General features: G+C 34.9%; 4 protein-coding genes and 1 long non-coding RNA gene across 7 annotated transcripts; 3 read left to right on the top strand and 2 right to left on the bottom strand.

The window, feature by feature from the left end:
* Positions 1–25: 25 nt before the first annotated feature.
* LOC135145958 (uncharacterized) lies at positions 26–4,413 on the top strand. Of its 2 annotated transcripts, none has more exons than XM_064078091.1 (26): positions 26–261; positions 363–456; positions 575–648; positions 705–794; positions 844–912; positions 1,004–1,070; positions 1,128–1,180; positions 1,239–1,331; positions 1,386–1,548; positions 1,604–1,722; positions 1,776–1,862; positions 1,918–1,963; positions 2,018–2,077; positions 2,137–2,264; positions 2,320–2,403; positions 2,455–2,550; positions 2,611–2,754; positions 2,820–2,936; positions 2,990–3,034; positions 3,091–3,186; positions 3,246–3,377; positions 3,434–3,533; positions 3,642–3,753; positions 3,810–3,978; positions 4,034–4,154; positions 4,210–4,413. In XM_064078091.1, the coding sequence occupies exons 1-26, from the start codon at positions 76–78 to the stop codon at positions 4,278–4,280; spliced, it is 2,616 nt and encodes an 871-aa protein (XP_063934161.1). In that variant the 5' UTR covers positions 26–75; the 3' UTR covers positions 4,281–4,413. The 2 variants fall into 2 exon arrangements, with proteins under 2 accessions (XP_063934161.1, XP_063934160.1); XM_064078090.1 differs by having other exon boundaries at positions 3,639–3,753.
* Positions 4,414–5,147: 734 nt separating this feature from the next.
* Positions 5,148–5,684, top strand: LOC135145967 (uncharacterized). Its single transcript, XR_010283628.1, has 4 exons — positions 5,148–5,297; positions 5,346–5,459; positions 5,511–5,570; positions 5,626–5,684. It is a non-coding gene; the product is annotated as an uncharacterized LOC135145967 (long non-coding RNA).
* Positions 5,685–7,277: 1,593 nt separating this feature from the next.
* On the bottom strand, positions 7,278–10,330 carry LOC135145915 (U3 small nucleolar RNA-associated protein 4 homolog). The gene is made up of 16 exons (XM_064078032.1): positions 10,205–10,330; positions 10,094–10,148; positions 9,884–10,033; positions 9,719–9,808; positions 9,519–9,648; positions 9,254–9,450; positions 8,999–9,201; positions 8,818–8,951; positions 8,665–8,759; positions 8,515–8,607; positions 8,333–8,450; positions 8,201–8,268; positions 8,049–8,144; positions 7,866–7,985; positions 7,738–7,812; positions 7,278–7,673 (listed from the first exon to the last, which is right to left on the bottom strand). Exons 1-16 carry the CDS (start codon positions 10,297–10,299, stop codon positions 7,278–7,280), a joined length of 2,115 nt encoding a protein of 704 aa, XP_063934102.1. The 5' UTR covers positions 10,300–10,330.
* A 3,727-nt stretch (positions 10,331–14,057) lies between these two features.
* Positions 14,058–17,177, top strand: LOC135145914 (endothelin-converting enzyme homolog). Its single transcript, XM_064078031.1, has 20 exons — positions 14,058–14,106; positions 14,174–14,270; positions 14,362–14,506; positions 14,577–14,706; positions 14,828–14,882; positions 14,941–15,040; positions 15,096–15,221; positions 15,276–15,349; positions 15,416–15,498; positions 15,553–15,679; positions 15,735–15,814; positions 15,869–16,005; positions 16,064–16,161; positions 16,214–16,309; positions 16,365–16,449; positions 16,505–16,593; positions 16,652–16,737; positions 16,787–16,876; positions 16,925–17,021; positions 17,077–17,177. The coding sequence occupies exons 3-20, from the start codon at positions 14,391–14,393 to the stop codon at positions 17,121–17,123; spliced, it is 1,716 nt and encodes a 571-aa protein (XP_063934101.1). The 5' UTR covers positions 14,058–14,106; positions 14,174–14,270; positions 14,362–14,390; the 3' UTR covers positions 17,124–17,177.
* Positions 17,178–17,268: 91 nt separating this feature from the next.
* LOC135145965 (moesin/ezrin/radixin homolog 1-like) lies at positions 17,269–18,823 on the bottom strand. Of its 2 annotated transcripts, none has more exons than XM_064078099.1 (5): positions 18,800–18,823; positions 18,164–18,321; positions 17,981–18,095; positions 17,527–17,708; positions 17,269–17,461 (listed from the first exon to the last, which is right to left on the bottom strand). In XM_064078099.1, the coding sequence occupies exons 2-5, from the start codon at positions 18,309–18,311 to the stop codon at positions 17,304–17,306; spliced, it is 603 nt and encodes a 200-aa protein (XP_063934169.1). In that variant the 5' UTR covers positions 18,312–18,321; positions 18,800–18,823; the 3' UTR covers positions 17,269–17,303. The 2 variants fall into 2 exon arrangements, with proteins under 2 accessions (XP_063934169.1, XP_063934168.1); XM_064078098.1 differs by lacking the exon at positions 18,800–18,823 and adding an exon at positions 18,663–18,706.
* Positions 18,824–19,670: the final 847 nt, after the last annotated feature.

The following is a 19,670-nucleotide window of genomic DNA, read 5'->3' as shown; positions in this document are numbered from 1 at the left end:
ATTGTCTTGGCTTCAAGCGGTTTGTGTTTTGCTGTTTAACTTTGGTTCAGGAAACAAGCAGATGCCATAACTAAAATGAACAATTTGCATAAAAGTAAAATAAATAATAATATTTTAATACAAGAATCAGCTGGTCATACAGTTGAAGAACGGCTGAACTATGACAAAAATGTAGATTGTAAAAAATTTTTGAAAGCTTTTACTAAGCAGTTTGAGCTTGTCCAAGAAGGATGCAGTGAAAAGAAAATTCGTTTAAGCGCCGTATTGTTTTTTAAATTATTTACACGTTACAAACTTATTATCTGTAAAGTTTCTTTTTTTTTTTAATAAATAACTGCTTGACCTGTTCCCATACTAAATAGCAAATTCTACAACATTTGGGAAGTCTATTAGGAGATGACGTTTTCGTTACAGCTTTGATTTCACATTCGCTTCCTATATTACAAGCTCCTTCAGGTAATAATCTGTTTTTATGTAAATTGTTTATTAAAATATTAAGGTTGTCTTACAATTGTTCAGATATTTTAACCGTTTTTTTCGACTTTTCTTATCAAACAATTTTAATGCCGTAAAGGCTCAGGTTCTTCTATTGGGCGTTTGATGCATCTTATAGCCTTAACTATTGTCAAACCACATACAACGACTAAGGTGCGTTGTTTTCTTCAATAAAAACAAAGACTGAACTTTATTAAAAAAAAACACAGGAAAATGCACTTAAATTAAGCAACGAAGACGACTTGAATCCTTCTGCTGTTGGCTTTATTACTTTTTGTTTAAAAAATACAGAATCTCAGGTTAGATATTTGTTCCTCTGCTACTTTTTGTTAACTAAAATATATATAGTCTAAGCAAGTTCGTTTGCGTTCCTGTGAGTTGCTAAATTTTATATTGCAAGCTTGTGAGGATTACGAAGTAAAGCTTTCTTTAACGTTATTTTTATTACTAAAAAGATTATATTAGCGGTTGGTTCCATTATAATTATTAATTTTATGTAATTAATCAGATTTCCTCTTACTTATTTGACACTATTGCCGAAATCATGATGATACGGGCTTATGACAAGAATCCTAGTCTTATATATACCTATTATTACTAATATTCTTTACAGATTTTATTTAATTTATAAGGCATTAGAATACAAGCATTAAAGTTATTAGCCCGAGTGCAGGATCCCATAGATGTCGACTTTATTAGTACGCCTTTAATAGTAGCACCATCTAATCTTTTTTAATAAATAGGAGAACAGTGGAACTTGTGGGGGCTGGAACGACCTGAAAAACCCCATTACTGAAATCTTTGTTAATCTTGTGAGTTCGGACAACAGCCCTGAAGTATTAATCTGTGCGTCACTTTTTCCTCTGCACTTCGAATTCTCCTTTCTGCAGGTGAGAAAAACGGCACTCGAGCTCATGCCGCCCAGCGTATACACGCTTCCAGTTTTCCTGCGGCGGTGTTACGATGTGAAGGACGTCGTGCGATTGGCGGCCTTCCGAACGTTGGGACAGCGAGTGGCCGTCAGCGATCTTACAAGGACTGCCCGTCTCCAGCGTTGCTTTGTTAATTATTTTTTTATTTTTCTCTTTACCTGTGCCGCTGCTTGTAGTGGTCAAGTCTGGCCTTTCCGACAGGAGCAGTCACGTCGTTGCTGCCTGTCGCCAAATGCTTTGCAACTGGCTAACCCACCAGAATGAATGCTGCCTGACACTTTTACACTTCTTTCATGTGCTTTTCTTCATGTATATATAATATATGTTTCTTAAATTTCCATCTTGAAGGTTGAATCTCACGAAGAAGTTTCAGTTGACGTCTTAAAAGCGATTTTTGTCCACAGTGACCAACACTTTACAATTAAAAACCTTAAAGTAAGCGTTTCACATACTTTTCTACGGCTATGCTCACTTTTTTTCCCTCTACCAGCTCGATGGCTTGAATTCTGAGGGCGCTCTCTATTGGCGTGTTTTATGTTTGTTTTTCTTTTTAACTTTGATAACGGGATCCACCAGTTAGTTATTTGCAGGCCAGCACGTGCTCGCCACTGATTCCAACCGAGAAATTGAAGTGCTGCCCACCCTGTCCGGTCTTAACTCAATCTCTCCACATCGTGAACTTCCTATGCTGACACTCGCTTATACTCAGATTTGTGCGACTTGCTTCTTCACTATAAGGCATTGTTTTTTCATTCAGACGAGAGCAATACTACAACCAAGCAAACTATTACTTTTATAATGAGACAACTGCTTTTCCTGGCATCCAACTTGGATGCGGTATTTTATTTTCTTATAAAGCCGACTTCGCCACTAGCGACCGTGCGGCATGCAGAGCGATGAGGTTGGCCGCCAGCGTTTGACCGAGGAAGTTGAAAGGCTGGTTGTCTCTTTGGAAACGTTTCCGATGCTTATGGAGGTTATTAGCAATTTCACGCTCCCCGCGTCTCGTCTGTTTACTGGCGTTTAGCCTCTTGTACGTTGCATAGAGCGCTTGCACCCGTCCGTCACCGCTAGAACCTCTACTTTTTTTCAACTCCTGGACCAAACTGCAAAGGGAGCTCCTGTAAGCCACCCCGCTCCTTTCCATTGCCTCTAAAGAGACACTGGTACTATTTCGTAACAGAGCAGTCACCCGGAAAAACTTAGAGCGTTCCTGGAGTTGTCTGTGTATTTTTTCGAGGGGCTCGCTGTAATTCCCACCACTGAGAAGCCTGTAGCCGCCTATCTCGAGTCGATCGTGCTAGTTCTAAGGAGCGGAGACCCTGAGGTTTTTTGGTGGGGGTGGCGGGAGGGCGACCTGCACTGAGGGCTTTCTGCTAACATAACTTACAGCTCCGCTTGCTCTCCTTAAGAAACTTGGGGCTGTACTGTTTGTCTGATTGGCTCCTTTCTCGCCAGTATCTTCCCTGGATTAAGCAGATCCTTGAAAGCGATTTGAGACCAATAAGGGTTTTTCTATTTGGTTCTAAAGGAGTTATGCTTTCTTATTATATACCAAAAAGGTTGTTGCTTTGAAGCTTTTATGCGACCTTGTCTTAAAATTTGCGGTGAGTGCGTACCAGACTCCCCAATCTAATGTTTGATTTACTTTTTACCTGTCAAGTTGCAACCACCAACTCCCTTCGATGACTTCCCTGATTCCTTTCTTAACGATCAACTAGCGCTACTGGACAAATACTTGTCCTCCTCAGAAAAAGAGGTTTCTGGTGCAACTGGCGCGGGGCGCCTCTGTTGCCTGCTACAAGTATAACTCCGCAGGAACAAGCCGTAGCCGTTGAAGGGGTTGCCAAGGTCCTAATCCACAGTGCATCCAACAGCGTTGATCTGCTTGCGAAGTTGCTACTGCTTTACTTCGATTCCTCTACGGAGGGCAACACCCGTCTGCGTCAGGTTTTATCCACTTTCTTTTTATATTATCCATGAACGAAACTTTTTTTTTATAACAGAGTCTGAGCGTTTTTTTTCCTGTCTTTGCCTTATCTTCGCTTGCAAACCAAGAGCTTGTGGCCCGGTCTTTTCTCTACTTGCTCTCCTCCGTTTTTTCCGGTTGTTATTCATATATATGGTGACGTCTATGACTTGTAAGAAAGGAATAGTTATTAATAACGACTATTACATGAAAGTAGTAATAATAATGTTGAGCTAATATAGTAGGTTCTTCGAGGCCCATTTTTAGTGCTGTGCGTATAATTGATCTGGCGCAGTACATTGTGCATCTCACGCATCCTTCTAACCTACTCCCACTAGAAAAAAAAAAAACAGACGAGTTATATATATACTAAGTTACGATTTAAACCAACCTAAGAACTACTTGACCTCCAGAGCCAGTAACTGCCATGATTTTGTCTTGATCGAACTTTTGAGCGATCTGGTGGCTTTGAAAATCTCCAATTACGCTGCTGTTAAGGCTTCTTGCAAGGCGCTGACACTGCTGCAGTACTGTAGTGCCTCCCATGCCCGGCTGGCGCTACAGTTGGTTACCAGACTTCAAGTGACTGCTTTGAATATTTTCTACGCCAAAACTAGTAGATAACCATTTTTTTAAGTGTCTTCAGGATAAAGCGTGTAGTGCTTACCTCTTAAAATTCAAAACCAACTTGCAACTTTTTGTTAGTAACTGCACCACTCAGAAGAACGCAAACAATTTAATAATTTATGTGCGTGCAGGTAAATTTGAGAAACCAGTTTGTAATTTTCTTTGAAAAATTTAATATACTATTAGAAACTTATGAGCACCTACAACCGCTTCTTGCGGGAATGTCTTCTATAGATGTCGTTCTGCGTGGCCTTTAAAAAAATTACTATTAATTATCCAATTTAAAAATGGAGCAATTGTCTTCACTTTACTTTGAGTTTAACTAAAGGAATTTCTCAATTGTTATATTTTTGTTCTTGTCAAAAATGAGATAATAAGCTAATAACATCTACCATTTATTATCTTATTAAAATTGTTCACCTTGATGCTTCTAAACGCCTCGCTTCATGTACTTCGCTGGACTAGCACACCTTAATTTAATTTTAATAAATTCCTAAATCTTTTATATCGTTATTTATATATGCACTCGTTTCATTCCTATTTTAGACTTTTTGTCTATATTATCGTACTTTTAAGTAAGTTAACTTTCAAAATCTCTAAAGTTTACTTAAATTTTTAAAAATTTGGCTACTGTACTATTAAGTAACACTCGCTATTTTATGTCGCGTATCACTGAGTTGCAATCGAGTATTTTGATTACTATTTACTAACTTGAATACGGTTACCCCCTTTAAAGAGCAAAGTTTATTTTATTGTAAACTTAGACTACTATTCGTTCAGCTTTTAGCTCGTAATATATTTTTGTAAAGTTTAGGATAACTATAAATAAATAAATAAAAAGTTTGAAGAAAAAAATTAGTGCACATTCTAGGGACAAAGTTAGTGTTATCGCTATGGTAAGACATAATATAAAGTAGACGTTTGTACACTGCCATACAGAGCTAATGATTACAAACTCAAGTAAGTACATCTGCCTATAGTTTAGTAACAACTCAATAACGAGCGTTTAGAAGTGGAAGTGGAGTTTAAAGGCCTTGCAGCCTCTTTTTGAAGTCATCACCGCAAAGCTCTTCAGCCGTTTTTAAAAAAAAAAGAGGAAACCGAAAACAAACGTGCTACATATTCCTAGCGGAAAAGAGGAGGTGCAGAAAAGTCCTAGTTTTATAGCTTAGTACTTTTTGTCATGTCTACAGTTCTTAGCCCTGGTGACTTTTTAAAAAATATCGCTGGCAAACCAGTGCTCGTTAAACTAAACTCAGGAGTAGATTTTAAAGGTTTTTTTCGTTGAAGTCTATTGAATTTATATAATTTTTTCTATGAAGGCGTCTTGGCTGCACTTGATGGGTGTATGAACATTGCTTTAGAAAATGTCGAGGAATTTGAGAACGGGCAATTAAAAAAAAAATATGGAGACGCTTTTATTCGGGGAAATAATGGTATGTTCTGCGTAATACATTTTAGCAACATTTTTATATTATAGTTGCTAGTCTTATATATTAGCTCCTTAACTCCAAGGGTTTAAGCTGTTCTCTCAATAGAAAAATAAGGTAGTTTTAACAAATTTATTTTTTGAATCTTTTCTTCAAAATTTTTAAAATGTAGCTTTCCAAATTATCGGCCCTTATTCTTAAAAGTAATTACTGAACTATTAAAAAAATTATTTTCTTATGTTTAAAGACGTTTACGTCGATACACTTCAATATTATTATGTGCCTTAAATTTTGAAGTTGTAGTAGGTAGTTTTATAAATTATCAAACACTGTAGTACTTTGTAAATCAAGCTTTAAATCCACATAGCCTTAAGATAAAAGTCAACTTATTTTTTAAAGAATTTTAAAGTAAAGCAATCTTTGCTATTGAATTATTATGAGTGTGTTAAGGGGAAGGCAAGGTAGCTTACCAGTATTAAAATTTTGATCTCCACTTCTACGAGCTGATCTAAAGTTTATTTATGGGTTATTATGTTAAAATACTTTGTCTTTCTACCAACTTTATAATCATAATATGAGCAATTTTAAAACGAGATATATATTCTGGTTCCAGACACCGCGGCACACCCACCTTCACATAAAGAAAAAGTACTTATTGTGACATTTAGAAAATAATATTAACACTTCACCGACAATTTTGACTACATAAAATGTCACTATGCAAGCACTAGAACTCAGAAAAAGGGCGTATGTGAAGCATAGTTTTCTTCTTCCCTACGATCACAGTTCATTTTTATAAATAATTTCTCCTGGACTAAAAAGATTGTAAAGCAAAAACTATAAACATAGGAATTATCATAACTTCGAGGAATACGGCAAAGTTGGCGCTGATACTTAGTTTATTAAGGTCTGAGCAATAGCATTACTAATACGTCCGGACTACCTTACTTAATTACACTCATTAAAGAAAAGACTTCCAGTCTTTAATAGCTAAAGCTCCGTATAATAAAAATTAATAACTTTTCGGCCGGTGGAGGTCTCAAATAAAAATCATGGGGCTTTTAATTTATTAGAGTTTACACTACGAGAGGAAAAAAAACGGAAATCTAAAAAGTAGGCAAGAGTTCAGAGATGGAGGATCAAAAGTACTTAAGTGTTCAAGCCAAGGTTCATACGCTTTTATAATTCTGGCCTAATATACTACCATAAACTACAAACTATAATAATTATTAAATAATTTTTGACAAATAAGCCTCGTTTTTCGCAAAGATTAACATAGAGTATATAATTTTTGAAGAGATCAAAAAATTGTAAAATATTAAGGTTGTAAGCAATTATTATATTAGTAGATTGAAGTGCCTCGCGCTTGTGAAACAGTCTTAATTCTTTAATGTACCAAAAAAAATTCTTTGCTTACAAGGTGATCACAGCGCTTTTGATAAAAAACGAGTAATTAACTTATAAACTTATTTTATAAAAAAAATTTTACAAAAAAGGTCTATTTTTCAAAAACTTTTTATTTTTCATTAATTTATTAAATTAAGAAGATAAAAAAAACTATAATTTGTTATAAGGGATGGAGATAAATCATATGTGCAACCTTATAGCATTTTCAATCTATAAATAAAATAAATTTTATTAAAAATCACTTACTACCCTTTATGGCGATATAACTAAGTTATTCTAGTAATTATTGGTAGTGACTAGAATGCAGCACTCTTATATAAGCGCTCCAAGAAAAAATATCTTGAATAACACCAAAAATTTAAAAGCCCCAATTAAAAAACAACTATTTATTATAATTCACTTGCGCACCAAATAAATTTAAGTTCCAAATCTCGAACGCAAAAATGGAGGCGGAAAAGTAGCTACTACATCAAGCCAAGGCCTCTCGACAGCTACAGCTTCGCCGGGTCCAATAAAATCGAAGAACAGAAGAGGTTGGAATCGGGTGATCGTCTTGAGCTGGTGGCAAGTAGACGGAAGACCCAAAGTTGCATCGCTCGCATCAGTCTTCAATGCACCCGCGGGAAAAGAAGGATCAATAATCTCGTCCTTCCTTCTCTTTTTATTTCTTTTCTCATATGTGGGATGCCGCTGAGCACCAAAAGAAACAGTATTGAATTCTTCCATGGAGTAGTTAAGATCAATGCGAGAAAAGGAGCAGTGATCATAGACAAAAATTTGCTGCGGAAGCGACTCGCAAAACTTAATTCCAATCTAATTCAAGTTACAAAGTTACTATAATTCTTTAATAAAAGCGAACTAGCAAATTTTAAAAAACCGTTTTTTGATTTTTTCGAAGATAATCAGGCGGAAAGCGCTCAGAATTAGCACGTGACCATAACGTTAACATAAGCTATAAAAAAGCTTATAATAAACGTAAAAAGAGAAAAAAAATGCACCACAAACCTCGTCGGCACTAAAAATGTACACGCGATTGCAAGTGCAGACCGCCACAAGTTCGCTACTGTTCGGCCTGAACTCCAAAGCGCAGATCTTTGCTTCGGTTTTCGGTAATTTTCCTCGACTCTTTTTTTTTAATACCAGAAAATAACATGAAGCAAGCAAAAAGATAAGACGTCTAGAAAATACTTTAAAAGTAGAAAGTTCAAAGATCTCCACTTCATTTAATGCATCACAAACAGCCATGTACTTTCCAGCGGAGCTCAATGCGAGATGAGAAATATGCTACCGCAGTAAATACAATTAATAAAAATTTAATTAAAAAAGTCGCTAACTGTTACCGTCCAACTACTTTTTCGAAAGACGTGCTCTGCCTTAAGAGTAGTCAAGCTCATAACAGTTATCTCTCCTGCTCATAATATAAATTACATCAACTTGAAACAAAAATTTCTAACATTAAATAGTGAAGCAACCGTAGAAAGAAACAGAAAAAAGACGAGCGCCATCAGTGGAAAACAAAAGTTTCGAAGAGCCAAATTTACGTAAACAATGCTTAGAAATTTTACTAAGAGAAAAGAACTGGCCGCTACTCTATATAAAATAGATCAATAACAATTAACTAATTAAATAAAAAATAATTTAAAAAAAATTCTACATGAGCACGAAAGAGCTTAGTAGCCTGAACATCCGAATAAGAAACAAATTCAGCGTTGGAAGTAATCGCAGAGCAAACAATGGAAGAGACTGTCTTTAAAATTTTAAAAATTAAAAAAATTAATTCAAATAAGCAATAATGCATATACACCTTTGGTGAAAACTCTAACAACAAACACAAATTCGACTCTAATGAGAGCTGCGTACCACTTGGAATCGATGTTAGTGGATTTTCTGATAGTGCTGCTACAGATTTCCGTAAAGAAATTTAATAAACCTTTTAAAATATAAAATCAAGCAAAACTTTTTCCAAGAGCCCAAAATCGAAGTCCTCCGGAGAATTGGTACAAAAGAATCCTGGCCGTTTTTGCTAAGCATAACGGCGATTGGTGCGGAAAAGGTGGGATACGACGCCAACGTACTTTGCTAAGGCCCGGGCTAGCACGTGGTTAATTATAAATTAATTTAAAAAAGTTAAGCCCTACCAGCTGTAGGTAATAAGGCACGTGTCCACTCCTCCAGATAGCAGCGTCTTTTTGTAGTAAACGAGCGCTCTGACGTCATGAGTGTGCGCTCGAATTTGATCAGTTTTGGTCCATTTTGCGCTGCTGTTCTCTTCTGTCCCTTTTAATAAACTCAGTTCAACAATATTAGTATCAACACCGGAACAGTAAATCACTGTCTTTTCCTGCGGAAAACTATAAGTAAAAGTGTACAAGAAAAACTATAAACGCACACACTATATTGGTAGCTAAAGCAGTTATATCCGCTTCGTGCGTCTGAGAAGATTGCAGCAAAGTACCAAATTGGCCGTCCCAAAATTGTATTCTCCCCAGAGAGTCACCGCTGACCATTGTAAGATCATTGAGAACAGCCAAATCCCATACAATACACCGGCGACCTCCAGGAGAGTCTAGAGTAATACGCTGAATTGCCTCTTAAAATTAGAGGATCCCTCAAAATTAGTAAATTCCGCTATTAACTTAGTATATATAATAAACGTACGTCCAGTGCTTATGTCAAACTTTGTTATACGACCTTCCGAGCTTCCAGCATATGCAATATTTTTATTAAAAATACAGCAGACAACAGTAACTTTTCCTTTTACTTTGTCGAAAGACCGCATATAATCAAGCTTTAAAATGGTAAATTAAATTCAAAACAACCATTAAAATGAAAATAAATTCTGAAACAAATAAAATAACCTCGGTCTCAATGCTATACATTTTACAATGCCCATCCTCACAGCCAGAAATCAAAAGCGTTCCTTCGGGATCGATAACTATTGACAAAACCTTAAACAATTTAGCTAAACAATAACAGCAACAATTCTTTAATAACAGTAACTAAGATATAAAAAAAAGGTTTACAGCTCCTCCATAAGAATCGTAATGGCCCTTAGCTAAGCAAGTATCGATATCCCATTCAGTAATTTTTCCGTGAGAACCGGCTGAGAATAAACGATTATTAGGAGCCCAAGATAACGTTTCTACCGAGGCCCTAGAAAGCCCAAACAACGCCTTTTTAAAAAATAATACTGTTAAAGAGAAAGGAGTAAAGATAAAATATATAAAAACAACTTTTTCAAAATAATAATCGCAATCTACAGTCCATAATTCTATATGTCCGTTAGCCCTAAAAATTAAGTATACCAATAAAATTTATACTTTAATTTAAAATCTTTTTCTTACCGAGCAACAGCAAGTATTGTGCAATCTGTGTTAAGAGCCAAACAGTTTATTGTAGAAGGATAATAATCCACAAATCTACAGCGGTGTACTTCCATTTTTAAATTTTAGAAGTTAATATTTCCAAACGGTGATGGGGCTCACGTGTATAAAATATTTAGAGGATAGTAAAATTTTTATATATTTCCCATAGAGTATATAATAATAATGGCCTATATTACTTATAACAAAGTTAAAGTTAGACTTTACTACTTTATATAGGACTATTCAATAGTACCTATGTTACTTTACTCTTGTTAACATCTGGAATTAGCTCAACCACAAAAGCATGCGCTTAATGCACCGCATGCGGGGTCAACTCCGCTCTCAAGCTCACCGAAGCGATTCTTATTAAGTTTCACGTTATTTAAAAGGGGCCACTATAGCAATCGTTTTGGACGTTAAACAATTTTTTATATATTTCATGGTCATTAAAGTGAGTTTACGTTTATTCGAGTATATATTATAGCCAGCACTATTCAAAAGACAAATACCTCCTCTTAGTAAAGAAAAAAGGTTTCCACAAAAACCATTTGGTTGCAATACGTAAACACCTTTCATTTTAATAGCTAAATCAGGAAGAATTGTATTAAAACTGTCTTTAGTACAGACTCTTTAATTTCATATTTTGGGCTCTTTAGTCCACCTTGCTTAATGTAATATATATATAATATACCATAACTGTTGAAATAACTTTTACAAGCAAGTAAAATAAAGTGACCAAAACAGCAATGGAACATTTATTAGAATAAAACTTCAGAAGAATACTAAATTTGGCTTTCTTCCTTGTTCTTGCTAGAATCTTACCGTAAAGCCTCTTCCAGCTCCATCACAGGGCCAACTGCGCATTTACTGAGAAAAAACATCTGATCAGGGTAGCCTTGTGATCTCTAGACAAGGCCTAAATAAACTAGGAAAATTACTAAACTTTTCAACGCCTGCGCGTTGATGCTTTTAACCACAATATAGTTTCTAAGTGTGGACAAAAGGGTTAACTTAGCGGAAAATAATATTCAAACCAGTTAATATAGTTAGTTTTAGGTTGTGCTAAATTTAATACACTTTTTTTTACGTTCTTATTCAAATTACTTTTGCTTTTTAATAAAAAATAAATTTTAGTTTTCTCTAGACTACAAAACCAATACTGTGTTTGTTAAGAAGCTTCATTTTTTTTCGTATACTAGGTCAATAATGAATGAAGCTATAAAGACAGTCAAGCTTAAGTTTATTTATAGAAAATAATTTTACTTTGATATCCATACAATATGTGGTCACTAAAACGTTTTAACCCAGCTGTTTGAGTTGATTATTGTTTATTATTTTTAATAAATTTTAGTTTATTTGCTTATCCTGACATACTCTTGTCTGACCTAACGTTAGTTTGGGACACATTTTTATTTAATTAATTGTAAGAGAAATTCAGTTGTTTTTAACTTCTTGAATAAACTCTTAGACTGCTTACTGGATACAACAGCCGTAACACATAGTGCTATAAACTGCACGTAGTTTGCCCTTGTAGCCCCTGTTGTGTAGATAGGGTGCTTAAAATTGCCCAAAAATTTTATGATCGTATTTGCATTGTTTCGACTAAAAAAATTGCATAATGTAAAATAGCTCTCCACTAAAAAATTACCTTTTTTTGTATCTGTGTTTTTGCGTTTTAATTATCTTTTTTGTCAGGAAATACTGAATTGTAGCAGTTGTAAAGTAAGTTCATGTAAAACCGAGTTTATGCACAAGCTAGAACATATACCCAGTATTTATTTGGTAAATAATTTAGTCACACGCTTATAGCTATTTCGTTTGATTTCCCACCACTTTCCCACCACTTCAAAAAGAACTCTTCTTAATGGATTATTAAATCTAGAGTCCCAAGATGTTTTATTATAGGAAAGAGAGTTTGGTTTTAGAGCTCTTCTCTTAATTGTGGTAGGATTTCAGGTGTAAAAGAGCCGGTAGCACTTTTATTATTTAGCCTAGAATGTGAAAATAAACGTCTTAATAGTTAAATTTTTAAAACTTAAGCTTGAAAACCTTAAAGAGCGAAGCGTCCCAGATGGTCGAAAGAAAAACTTGTATATATCAATATATAGTATTTTGTGTTCTGTCGAGACACATATGTCCTCTAAAATGATTCTAACTAAAGATCCAATTTATTCCCGTAACAGCATAAAAGTTTTAACCAAAGTGGCTTATTGAGTGCAGGGTGAATCTGATAAAAATTATCTTGGTTTAGAGAACTTCAAAGTAATTAAATTATTGCTAATTTAATTAAGTGTAACCTCTTAGTCATACGAAACACTAAACAACATTCATTACATGATACTGCACAGTTAGCTAAAGTTAATACCTATAAGTTGGTTATTCATATATATTAAATAATTTATAAAAAGTTTAAACTCATACAACTGAGATCATCTAATATGATATTATTAGTTAATTATATAATTTTTACCTTACTATTCATAATTTCTTCTGCAAAATTTTTTAATTACGTTAAAAGTTTTTTACGATTCTATGGCTGTTAGAATGGTAGTAGTTTATTAGCAACTCTTAAAATAATTTACTAAACTTTCTAAGCAAGAGATAAGGGTTACAAAAAAAATATAAGCATTCCCATATAACTGAAAATAGCGTCAGTGTTCGTATAAACTGACGTCTAAATGAAAGTAGGCGTAGTCAATGTAATATCTACAATATTTAAAGCAAAAAAAGTTTAAGTTGTAGTAGTAAACTTTAAACTTACGAAGTGAGGACATAAATTATTAGTTAAAAGCATTTATTTAGATCAAAGATTGGAATTAATGAATATGTAAAATTTATGATCTTTTAAAGAGCAACCAGTGATCTAATAATGCCAGCTTAGGGTTATACGAGGTTATTTTCAACTGTTAAATATATTAGTTAACGGTCACTTGCTCAAGTCGAAGTTTAATTAACCTTATAATTTGTATTGTTATAAAGAGGAGATATATTTCGGTTAGTTTTGGTTAAGAAGCGATCACTGATTTGTTTAGTATTGAGTCACTAAAGCTTACGATATAAAACTTTCGTTAAAGATTTTAAAGCTCCAACTAAATAATTTTTCTTCTTCACCACTAACAAAATGTTTAATTTTATTAAAATAAGTTGCAGCCAGAAAAGTTGTAACAAAAAAAAAAGTAAACAATTAATTCTACCGCCAAAGGTGTTATGATGTTATTTATTTACTAAAAATTCTTGCCTGTTTAGAATATCCTCTATTCTTTGAAGTCATTATTGTAAATTTATAGTTAAAAATTATATAAATATTCTCTCAGCAACTGCTACTGATAATATAAAATATTAAACTTGCTGAGTCCTAATGGCTTTTATAATGTCTACTCCTAATAAAATTGGTTAAATTATGTATACAGAAATGTTTTAATCAAAATTAATATTTCTTTGTTATAGTTTTAATTGGGTTAGTAGGATTAGCTGTTCCATGTTGGAGCTTTATAAATCATACGTTAAACATCGATTCTGAATCTCTGAATAAAAGTACCTCCGCAAGTGGCTTAGACCTCGATTCTATGGACTATTCGGTCCGGCCTCAAGACGATTTCTAGTGAGTTTTTATTATCGAACTTCTGTGTTTTGTAGCCCAAGTAAGTACAATAACTTCTACATGACCGCTGTACATTCGTAGGATGATAACCAAATCTTGATTCTTTAAATAGAATTTTGAGAGAATGTTTTAATTTTCCTTGATATTTATGTAGCCATGCTAATCTGAATGGAATTTTATTTTATTAGTTTTTTTTAATTTAAATTGGTACTAACACCTTTTTAGTCAGTTCTGCAATGGCAACTGGAAAGATGAAATCCCGGAAACTGACTTTCGTTTGGTAATATCTTTCTTTAATATTAGCGTATTATTATAGGTTAAAAGTAAAATATATGGTATTGTCTCAGGATTTTATATCAATTTTGCAGAATGTCACTTTTTACCAACTGCTAAGTATAATTACCGATCTCACTATTGAAGATACTAATACTTCTACTGATGCTGGTAATACTTCCTTGCTTTCCTTATTACTGCTATAGTCGGAGCTTGTAATAGTTTTAGTTATAAGGTGTTTTATTTTTTTTAATTTTATAAGGAAAACTTGCGTTATTATGGTCCTCTGCAATGGACTTGGAAAAAATCGAAGAGGTTGGAATAACGCCTTTAAACGACTTATTTGAAGAAATTGATAAAATTTCTTCTCTTTCAGACTTTGTGAAGTTTGTCGCCAAAAGCCACAAGTAGGGATTTTTTATTTCGGCATACTTTTTTTAACATTTTGGAAATTTTAAATTCGTTTTATTTTTTTAGGTACGGTGTTAATATTCTTTTTGACATTGCGAGTGAGGCTCATCCGGAGAACAGCCAGAGAACCATCCTTTGGATTTATGAAGCTGTTTTTGGATTACCGAGTAAAGAATACTATTTTGATGCCGACAAGGTTGCTTTTCTATTCTTCCGTTTGACGAAGCAGTGATAAAATTTTTTTTTTAAGAAGTTATTTCTAGCTTATCCTTATTTGTGTCTTGCCTATCTTGCAAGTAACTTCATTTATATACCAGGAAGAACTGCGGAGCGCTTATCTCAGTTTTATAACCGAAATCTTAACTATGGCAGGTGCGTAGAATCTTTTTTATACGTTATTTTAAAAGACATTAAAGTTTTTATTACGCAGGGCTAGAAAATGCTCATACAATTTCTCTAGAGATTATGGCGCTCGAAACCGAAATTGCCAAAGCTGCTAAGTCGAGTATTGAAGGGAGGGATTTAAAAGGGTTATCTACATAATAAAGTCATGTACAGCCTAAAAAATTTTATATTTTTTCTTAGAATGACTAACTTGAGAACACTCGAGGAGCTCCCCTCGAGTTGGTTATGGCAGGAATACTTTGAAATTGTTGGAGAGGACTGCCTCGATGTCAACGCACTGAGCACCATTTGTGTCTTCAATCCAACGTACCACCCAGTAGGTGCCTTTGCTATTCGCTCGGCTTATTTTTACTGTTCCAGCTACCTCGAATTTGTGGTCGGCCTTTTCTCCAGCGATCCGGACCGTCTGGCGTTACTGAAACACTATGCTAAGTGTATACGCTGCGAGCCCGCCTCTTTGCTCCTGCAAGCCATGTGACTATCCGATTATTTCTTTGTAGGGCAAACTCTCCTCACCTTCGCGCCCTTTCTTTCCAGCGGATTCGTAGATGCTCATTTCCGTTTTTTCGGGCAGACTTTACAAGTAAAGCCACCATTATCCCTGCCGTTTTGGGGGGAGCCTCAACAGTTTTTTCAGGGCCAACCGCGTCCCGTGGACCGCTGGGTCTGGTTGATAAGACTCCTTAACTACCAAGCAGGCGATCTTCTCGGAAAACTCTACTGCGACCGCTACTTCCCGCCTTCTTCCAGAGACTACGTGCTTGGTACGCTTTTGTGTGAATTTCCCAGCGGAGCGACGCCTTATTTGTATTATAAAAGATTTAGCTGAAACCATTATTGTTTCGTTGAGAGATATCATCGGTAAAGTGGAATGGATGGAGGAGAGTACTAAGTTCCACGTTGCTTTTTACCGTTCTAGTGTAGATCTTTTTTTTTAAAGCTTGTATTGAAAGGCTTTAGAGAAGCTGAAGAACCTGCAACTAAAAGTTGGCTATCCTAATAAGTATACAGACTACAGGGCTTTTATGCCGTCAAAGGAGGACAACTTTGTGTCCATCGTCCGCCAGCTGTTTGAGTTCAACTTGAAGTGGTGGGTACTCCTTTGCCTTTATTAGTGAGACACTGGCGTCTCACGTACTTTGTCGCAGGGATCTCCGTTATGTTGGCAAGCCCACTAGTAGGGATCGATGGCTTGTGGCCCCGCAGACGGTCAATGCCTACTACCACCCCTTTTCTAACGTGATTGGTTAGCAATGCATTATTAACCAATAACACTCCCTTGATAAGCGTGTCTGTAGTCCTTCCAGCAGGCATTCTGCAAGGCTATTCTTTTGGCCCCGAAAAAGATCTTTGCGTTAACTACGGCGCCATTGGGGCCATTATTAGCCACGAATGTTATCCCCAACGCTTCTTGGCTCCTTCTTGGGCTTATGCAATCTCATTTTTCAGGCACGCACGGGTACGACGACCAGGGCAAAGATGTGGATGCTTACGGGAACTTGGCCAATTGGTGGTCACCAAACGACATCCAAAAGTGGCACCGTTACGCTTTATGTTTGGCTCACTTATATCTAAAGTGATATGAAAAGGTATAACGAGCGGTTGCGACCAATTATAGAGCAGTATTCGTCTTTGAGGGTCATTGGTGACCACTACGTGGACGGCAATCTCACGCTAGGTAAGCAAATCGATTATCCTGCCTCCGCCTCCCGTAGCCTGACCAAGTGTCTCTGTAGGTGAGAATATAGCCGACATTGGTGGTGTCAAGTGCGCGTACCACGCTATGCAGAAGGCTCTTCAGCGGCATCCAGAGGCCAACAAAGTAACCTTCGTGCGGCTTCTTTTCTAGGTTTCCTTAATTTCTTGTGCAGATCATCGACAACTTCACTCCTTCGCAACGCTTTTTTATTTCCTGGTGCCAACTGTCTCGGGAAAAGACTCGAGAAGCTTACCTGCTTCATGTACTTTTTAAATCATTTTTTCCCTTAAACCTAACTATTCCCCTGTAGCAACTGCGAACCGACGAGCATCCACCCTCTAAAGTGCGGGCCACGCAAACGCTGAGAAATATACCGGCGTTTTATGAAGCCTTTCAAGTACAGGAAGGTGTGAGATAGAGTGCTCTTCTGTCTTTCCCTTTTTTGACTCTGCGCATTTTCAGGAGATTTAATGTTTCTTAAGAATGAATCTAGAGGGGAAATCTGGTGATGCGCACTTCTGAAATTGCTTAGCTTTTAGTTTTTATATTGAACAAGAGGCGATGCCGCCCTGATCTTAGAAGGATCTTAACCAAACAAAACTATTACTTTACAATAAAAACAACTGGTATCACTTATAATTTTAATTAGCGAGGTGTGGGCTACGCCAATTGTTGCTATCAAAGAATCATTAACTTATAAGCTGCTCTATTTCGTCCAGCTCCTTCTGGAGGCCGCTAGTTTTTTCCTTCCACTGCGCCAGTTCGCTTTCCAGATTGCCCAGTCGCTGCTTCAGAGCTTTCGTTTTTCTCACTTCTGCTTCGAACTGCACGTCGGTATGACTGGCGCCTGTGGCCATCATGCCGTGTGTTAAAAGTTTTATCAAGGAAAGGGGTTATTGCATAGAAAAAAACCCGAAACTTTAGAGCTCTCCTTAAGTTCTGAGTATTGCGCTTCCAAAATATCCCGCTCATGTTCAAGCCCTGCTTTTTCTGCGGCGCGCTGTTCTGCTTTTTCGGCTAACTTTTCAATTTCTTCGTTGATCTTTTCAATTGACTTTTTTAGCGGCGTGGTCTTGGATTGTACCGTCTTTCCACTGTTAAACAGTTAATAAATAATTTTGTTTAGTAAAGAAAGGATGTTTCTGCTTAATTTTTAAAAATTGGAAAGATTTATTATGCTAAGAAAGTTAATTAAACCCAGTAAAAAAAAAAGGGGGTATTCTTAGATACTTTTTTAAAATAAATCTACCTATGCTCAAAAATAAAAAAATTCAAATTTTCTTTATTTACTTATTCCGCTCGCGAATTTGGTGCGTTTACTTAGAAGAGCAGAGTAAAACCAAACATGGATAGGTGTTAGGAGAACCTTTTATAGTTGAGGCTTTCTAATTCCTTTTCGAGTCGTTCAAATTTACTTTTTAATTCTATTTGCTCATCGTGACATTTGTCCAAGTCGTCTCTGAGCAGAGATATTTGTTCCTCTATAATTAAAAAAAAGAGTGTTTGCTGCTTGCTTTTAGCAAATAATGGTTATAAACAAAATTGAAACCATATTCAGTATTCTTAGAAGTCAGTTTTTCACATAAAGCTTGCAAATCTAAACATTCGACCTTTAATTTATCTCTCTTCTCTTCAACTTCTTTTAACTTTTCCTTTCTTTGTAGAAGTTTTTTTTTAAAATTTTCAAGAGATTCCATACCACTGAGCCTACAATAGATTAAAAAGTAACTGTTTATACAAACTACTGTAGTTTTTGATATTGGAGTTATTAAAGGTTCGTAAAAACAAACTTATTAAGAGGAAAAGTAATTAGTCCTAATTTAATAAGCATTTACTGCATCAATACAGCTAAAGTCACAACTTTTACACTCTGTTATTATAAATAAAACTGTTATTTACTATTTTAAAATTTTCAGATATTTGACGTTTTTTTTAAGAACTATGTTAATCGCAAAATTTAGCCAAATTGTAATATTAATTAAAATTATACATTTTTAATCTTAGTTTACAAATAATAAACATTTATAAATTAAGCTATTGTAAATTACCGTTCTTATGTTAGCTTAATGAAAAGTTATTTTTGAAATTTAACAAGATAATCACTATAAATTGATCAAAATTGAGATATATATCTAAAATTAAAGTGGTAAGAAAAATAATATTACTTTAAAGTTAAAAAACAAACTTTTAAAAAGAAAATTAGGTGAGGAAAACCGGGTGAGGGAGAAGAAGTGCGGTTTATAAAACCCCCTTTTTCAATCTTAGAAGTTAGTAAACGCAGTACCCTATCAACAATCCAACCAATAAACTTTGTGATTAGTTTATAATTAACGAATAATTGTTTAATGCCTATTTTTGTATATTATCCATAAAACCCAAACTTCCTTTGAAGACTTTACAACTTAAAAGAATTTCTTTTTTAAAGCGTAAATAGTCATTAATAATCAGATAGTAAGAATTGTATATATACGCTATGACAATGAGTTCAACATCAAAAGTAAAATAACCAAAATCTCCTTACAAGAAAGCGTTATTTTGTAGTACAAAAAATTTTCTTGAATCAATTCTGTATTGAAAGGATGGATTATTTAAAAAACAAACCCGACCAGTATAAATGTTATATTGGCTTAAGTTAATCTGTATAAGAAATAATTCCTTTTTAAAAACTATTATATATCGCATTCAGGTTTTTGTATTTTAGAGCTTTTAAGCCAATGAGATGAATTCAGTAATTACGCGGTAGAAAGCACAAGCGTCTTTTGAAATGTCACTGCTTGTAAAAAACTTTACTAAACCTAATAGTAAAAATTCGTAGTAAGTACGACTAAAGAAGCGAAAGAACTTCAAACTATGGCAAAAAGGAGTTTAAACTTTTTTTAAAAATTATAACTTTGTTAACTGAGATGTATCAAAGCTCCATCAGACGAGTGTAACTTTTTAAAAGTGACCGATCTCATTAACTTAATTTAAAAACTACCAATGTACTACTTTAATGTATCCAAGTGGAATTAAAATTGCCTATTAAACAGCTTACTTTACACAAAGCGATTTATAAT

Source organism: Zophobas morio, unplaced genomic scaffold (genome assembly GCF_036711695.1).
Source record: "Zophobas morio isolate AGI-343-1 ecotype UQ-CSIRO unplaced genomic scaffold, CSIRO_AGI_Zmor_V1 ptg000203l, whole genome shotgun sequence".
In the NCBI taxonomy this organism is placed as follows: Eukaryota; Metazoa; Arthropoda; class Insecta; order Coleoptera; family Tenebrionidae; genus Zophobas; species Zophobas morio.
The sequence above is the reverse complement of the archived record's forward strand: the minus strand, read 5'-3'. Positions and strand labels throughout refer to the sequence as shown.

Coding starts and splice junctions, on each gene's coding strand:
- LOC135145958 (XM_064078090.1), top strand. CDS start 76: ATGAACAATTTGCATAAAAGTAAAATAAATAATAATATTTTAATACAA. Junction 2,551..2,610: donor AAACTGCAAAGGGAGCTCCT/GTAAGCCACCCC, acceptor ATTTCGTAACAG/AGCAGTCACCCGGAAAAACT. Junction 3,378..3,433: donor GCAACACCCGTCTGCGTCAG/GTTTTATCCACT, acceptor TTTTTATAACAG/AGTCTGAGCGTTTTTTTTCC.
- LOC135145915 (XM_064078032.1), bottom strand. CDS start 10,299: ATGGAAGTACACCGCTGTAGATTTGTGGATTATTATCCTTCTACAATA. Junction 10,149..10,204: donor ACAATACTTGCTGTTGCTCG/GTAAGAAAAAGA, acceptor CTTAATTTTTAG/GGCTAACGGACATATAGAAT. Junction 8,145..8,200: donor TTCGAAAAAGTAGTTGGACG/GTAACAGTTAGC, acceptor TTACTGCGGTAG/CATATTTCTCATCTCGCATT.
- LOC135145914 (XM_064078031.1), top strand. CDS start 14,391: ATGGACTTGGAAAAAATCGAAGAGGTTGGAATAACGCCTTTAAACGAC. Junction 15,680..15,734: donor TTCCAGAGACTACGTGCTTG/GTACGCTTTTGT, acceptor GTATTATAAAAG/ATTTAGCTGAAACCATTATT. Junction 16,594..16,651: donor GGACGGCAATCTCACGCTAG/GTAAGCAAATCG, acceptor GTGTCTCTGTAG/GTGAGAATATAGCCGACATT.
- LOC135145965 (XM_064078099.1), bottom strand. CDS start 18,311: ATGGAATCTCTTGAAAATTTTAAAAAAAAACTTCTACAAAGAAAGGAA. Junction 17,709..17,980: donor GAAAGCCTCAACTATAAAAG/GTTCTCCTAACA, acceptor ACTGTTTAACAG/TGGAAAGACGGTACAATCCA. Junction 17,462..17,526: donor GGAGAGCTCTAAAGTTTCGG/GTTTTTTTCTAT, acceptor TGATGGCCACAG/GCGCCAGTCATACCGACGTG.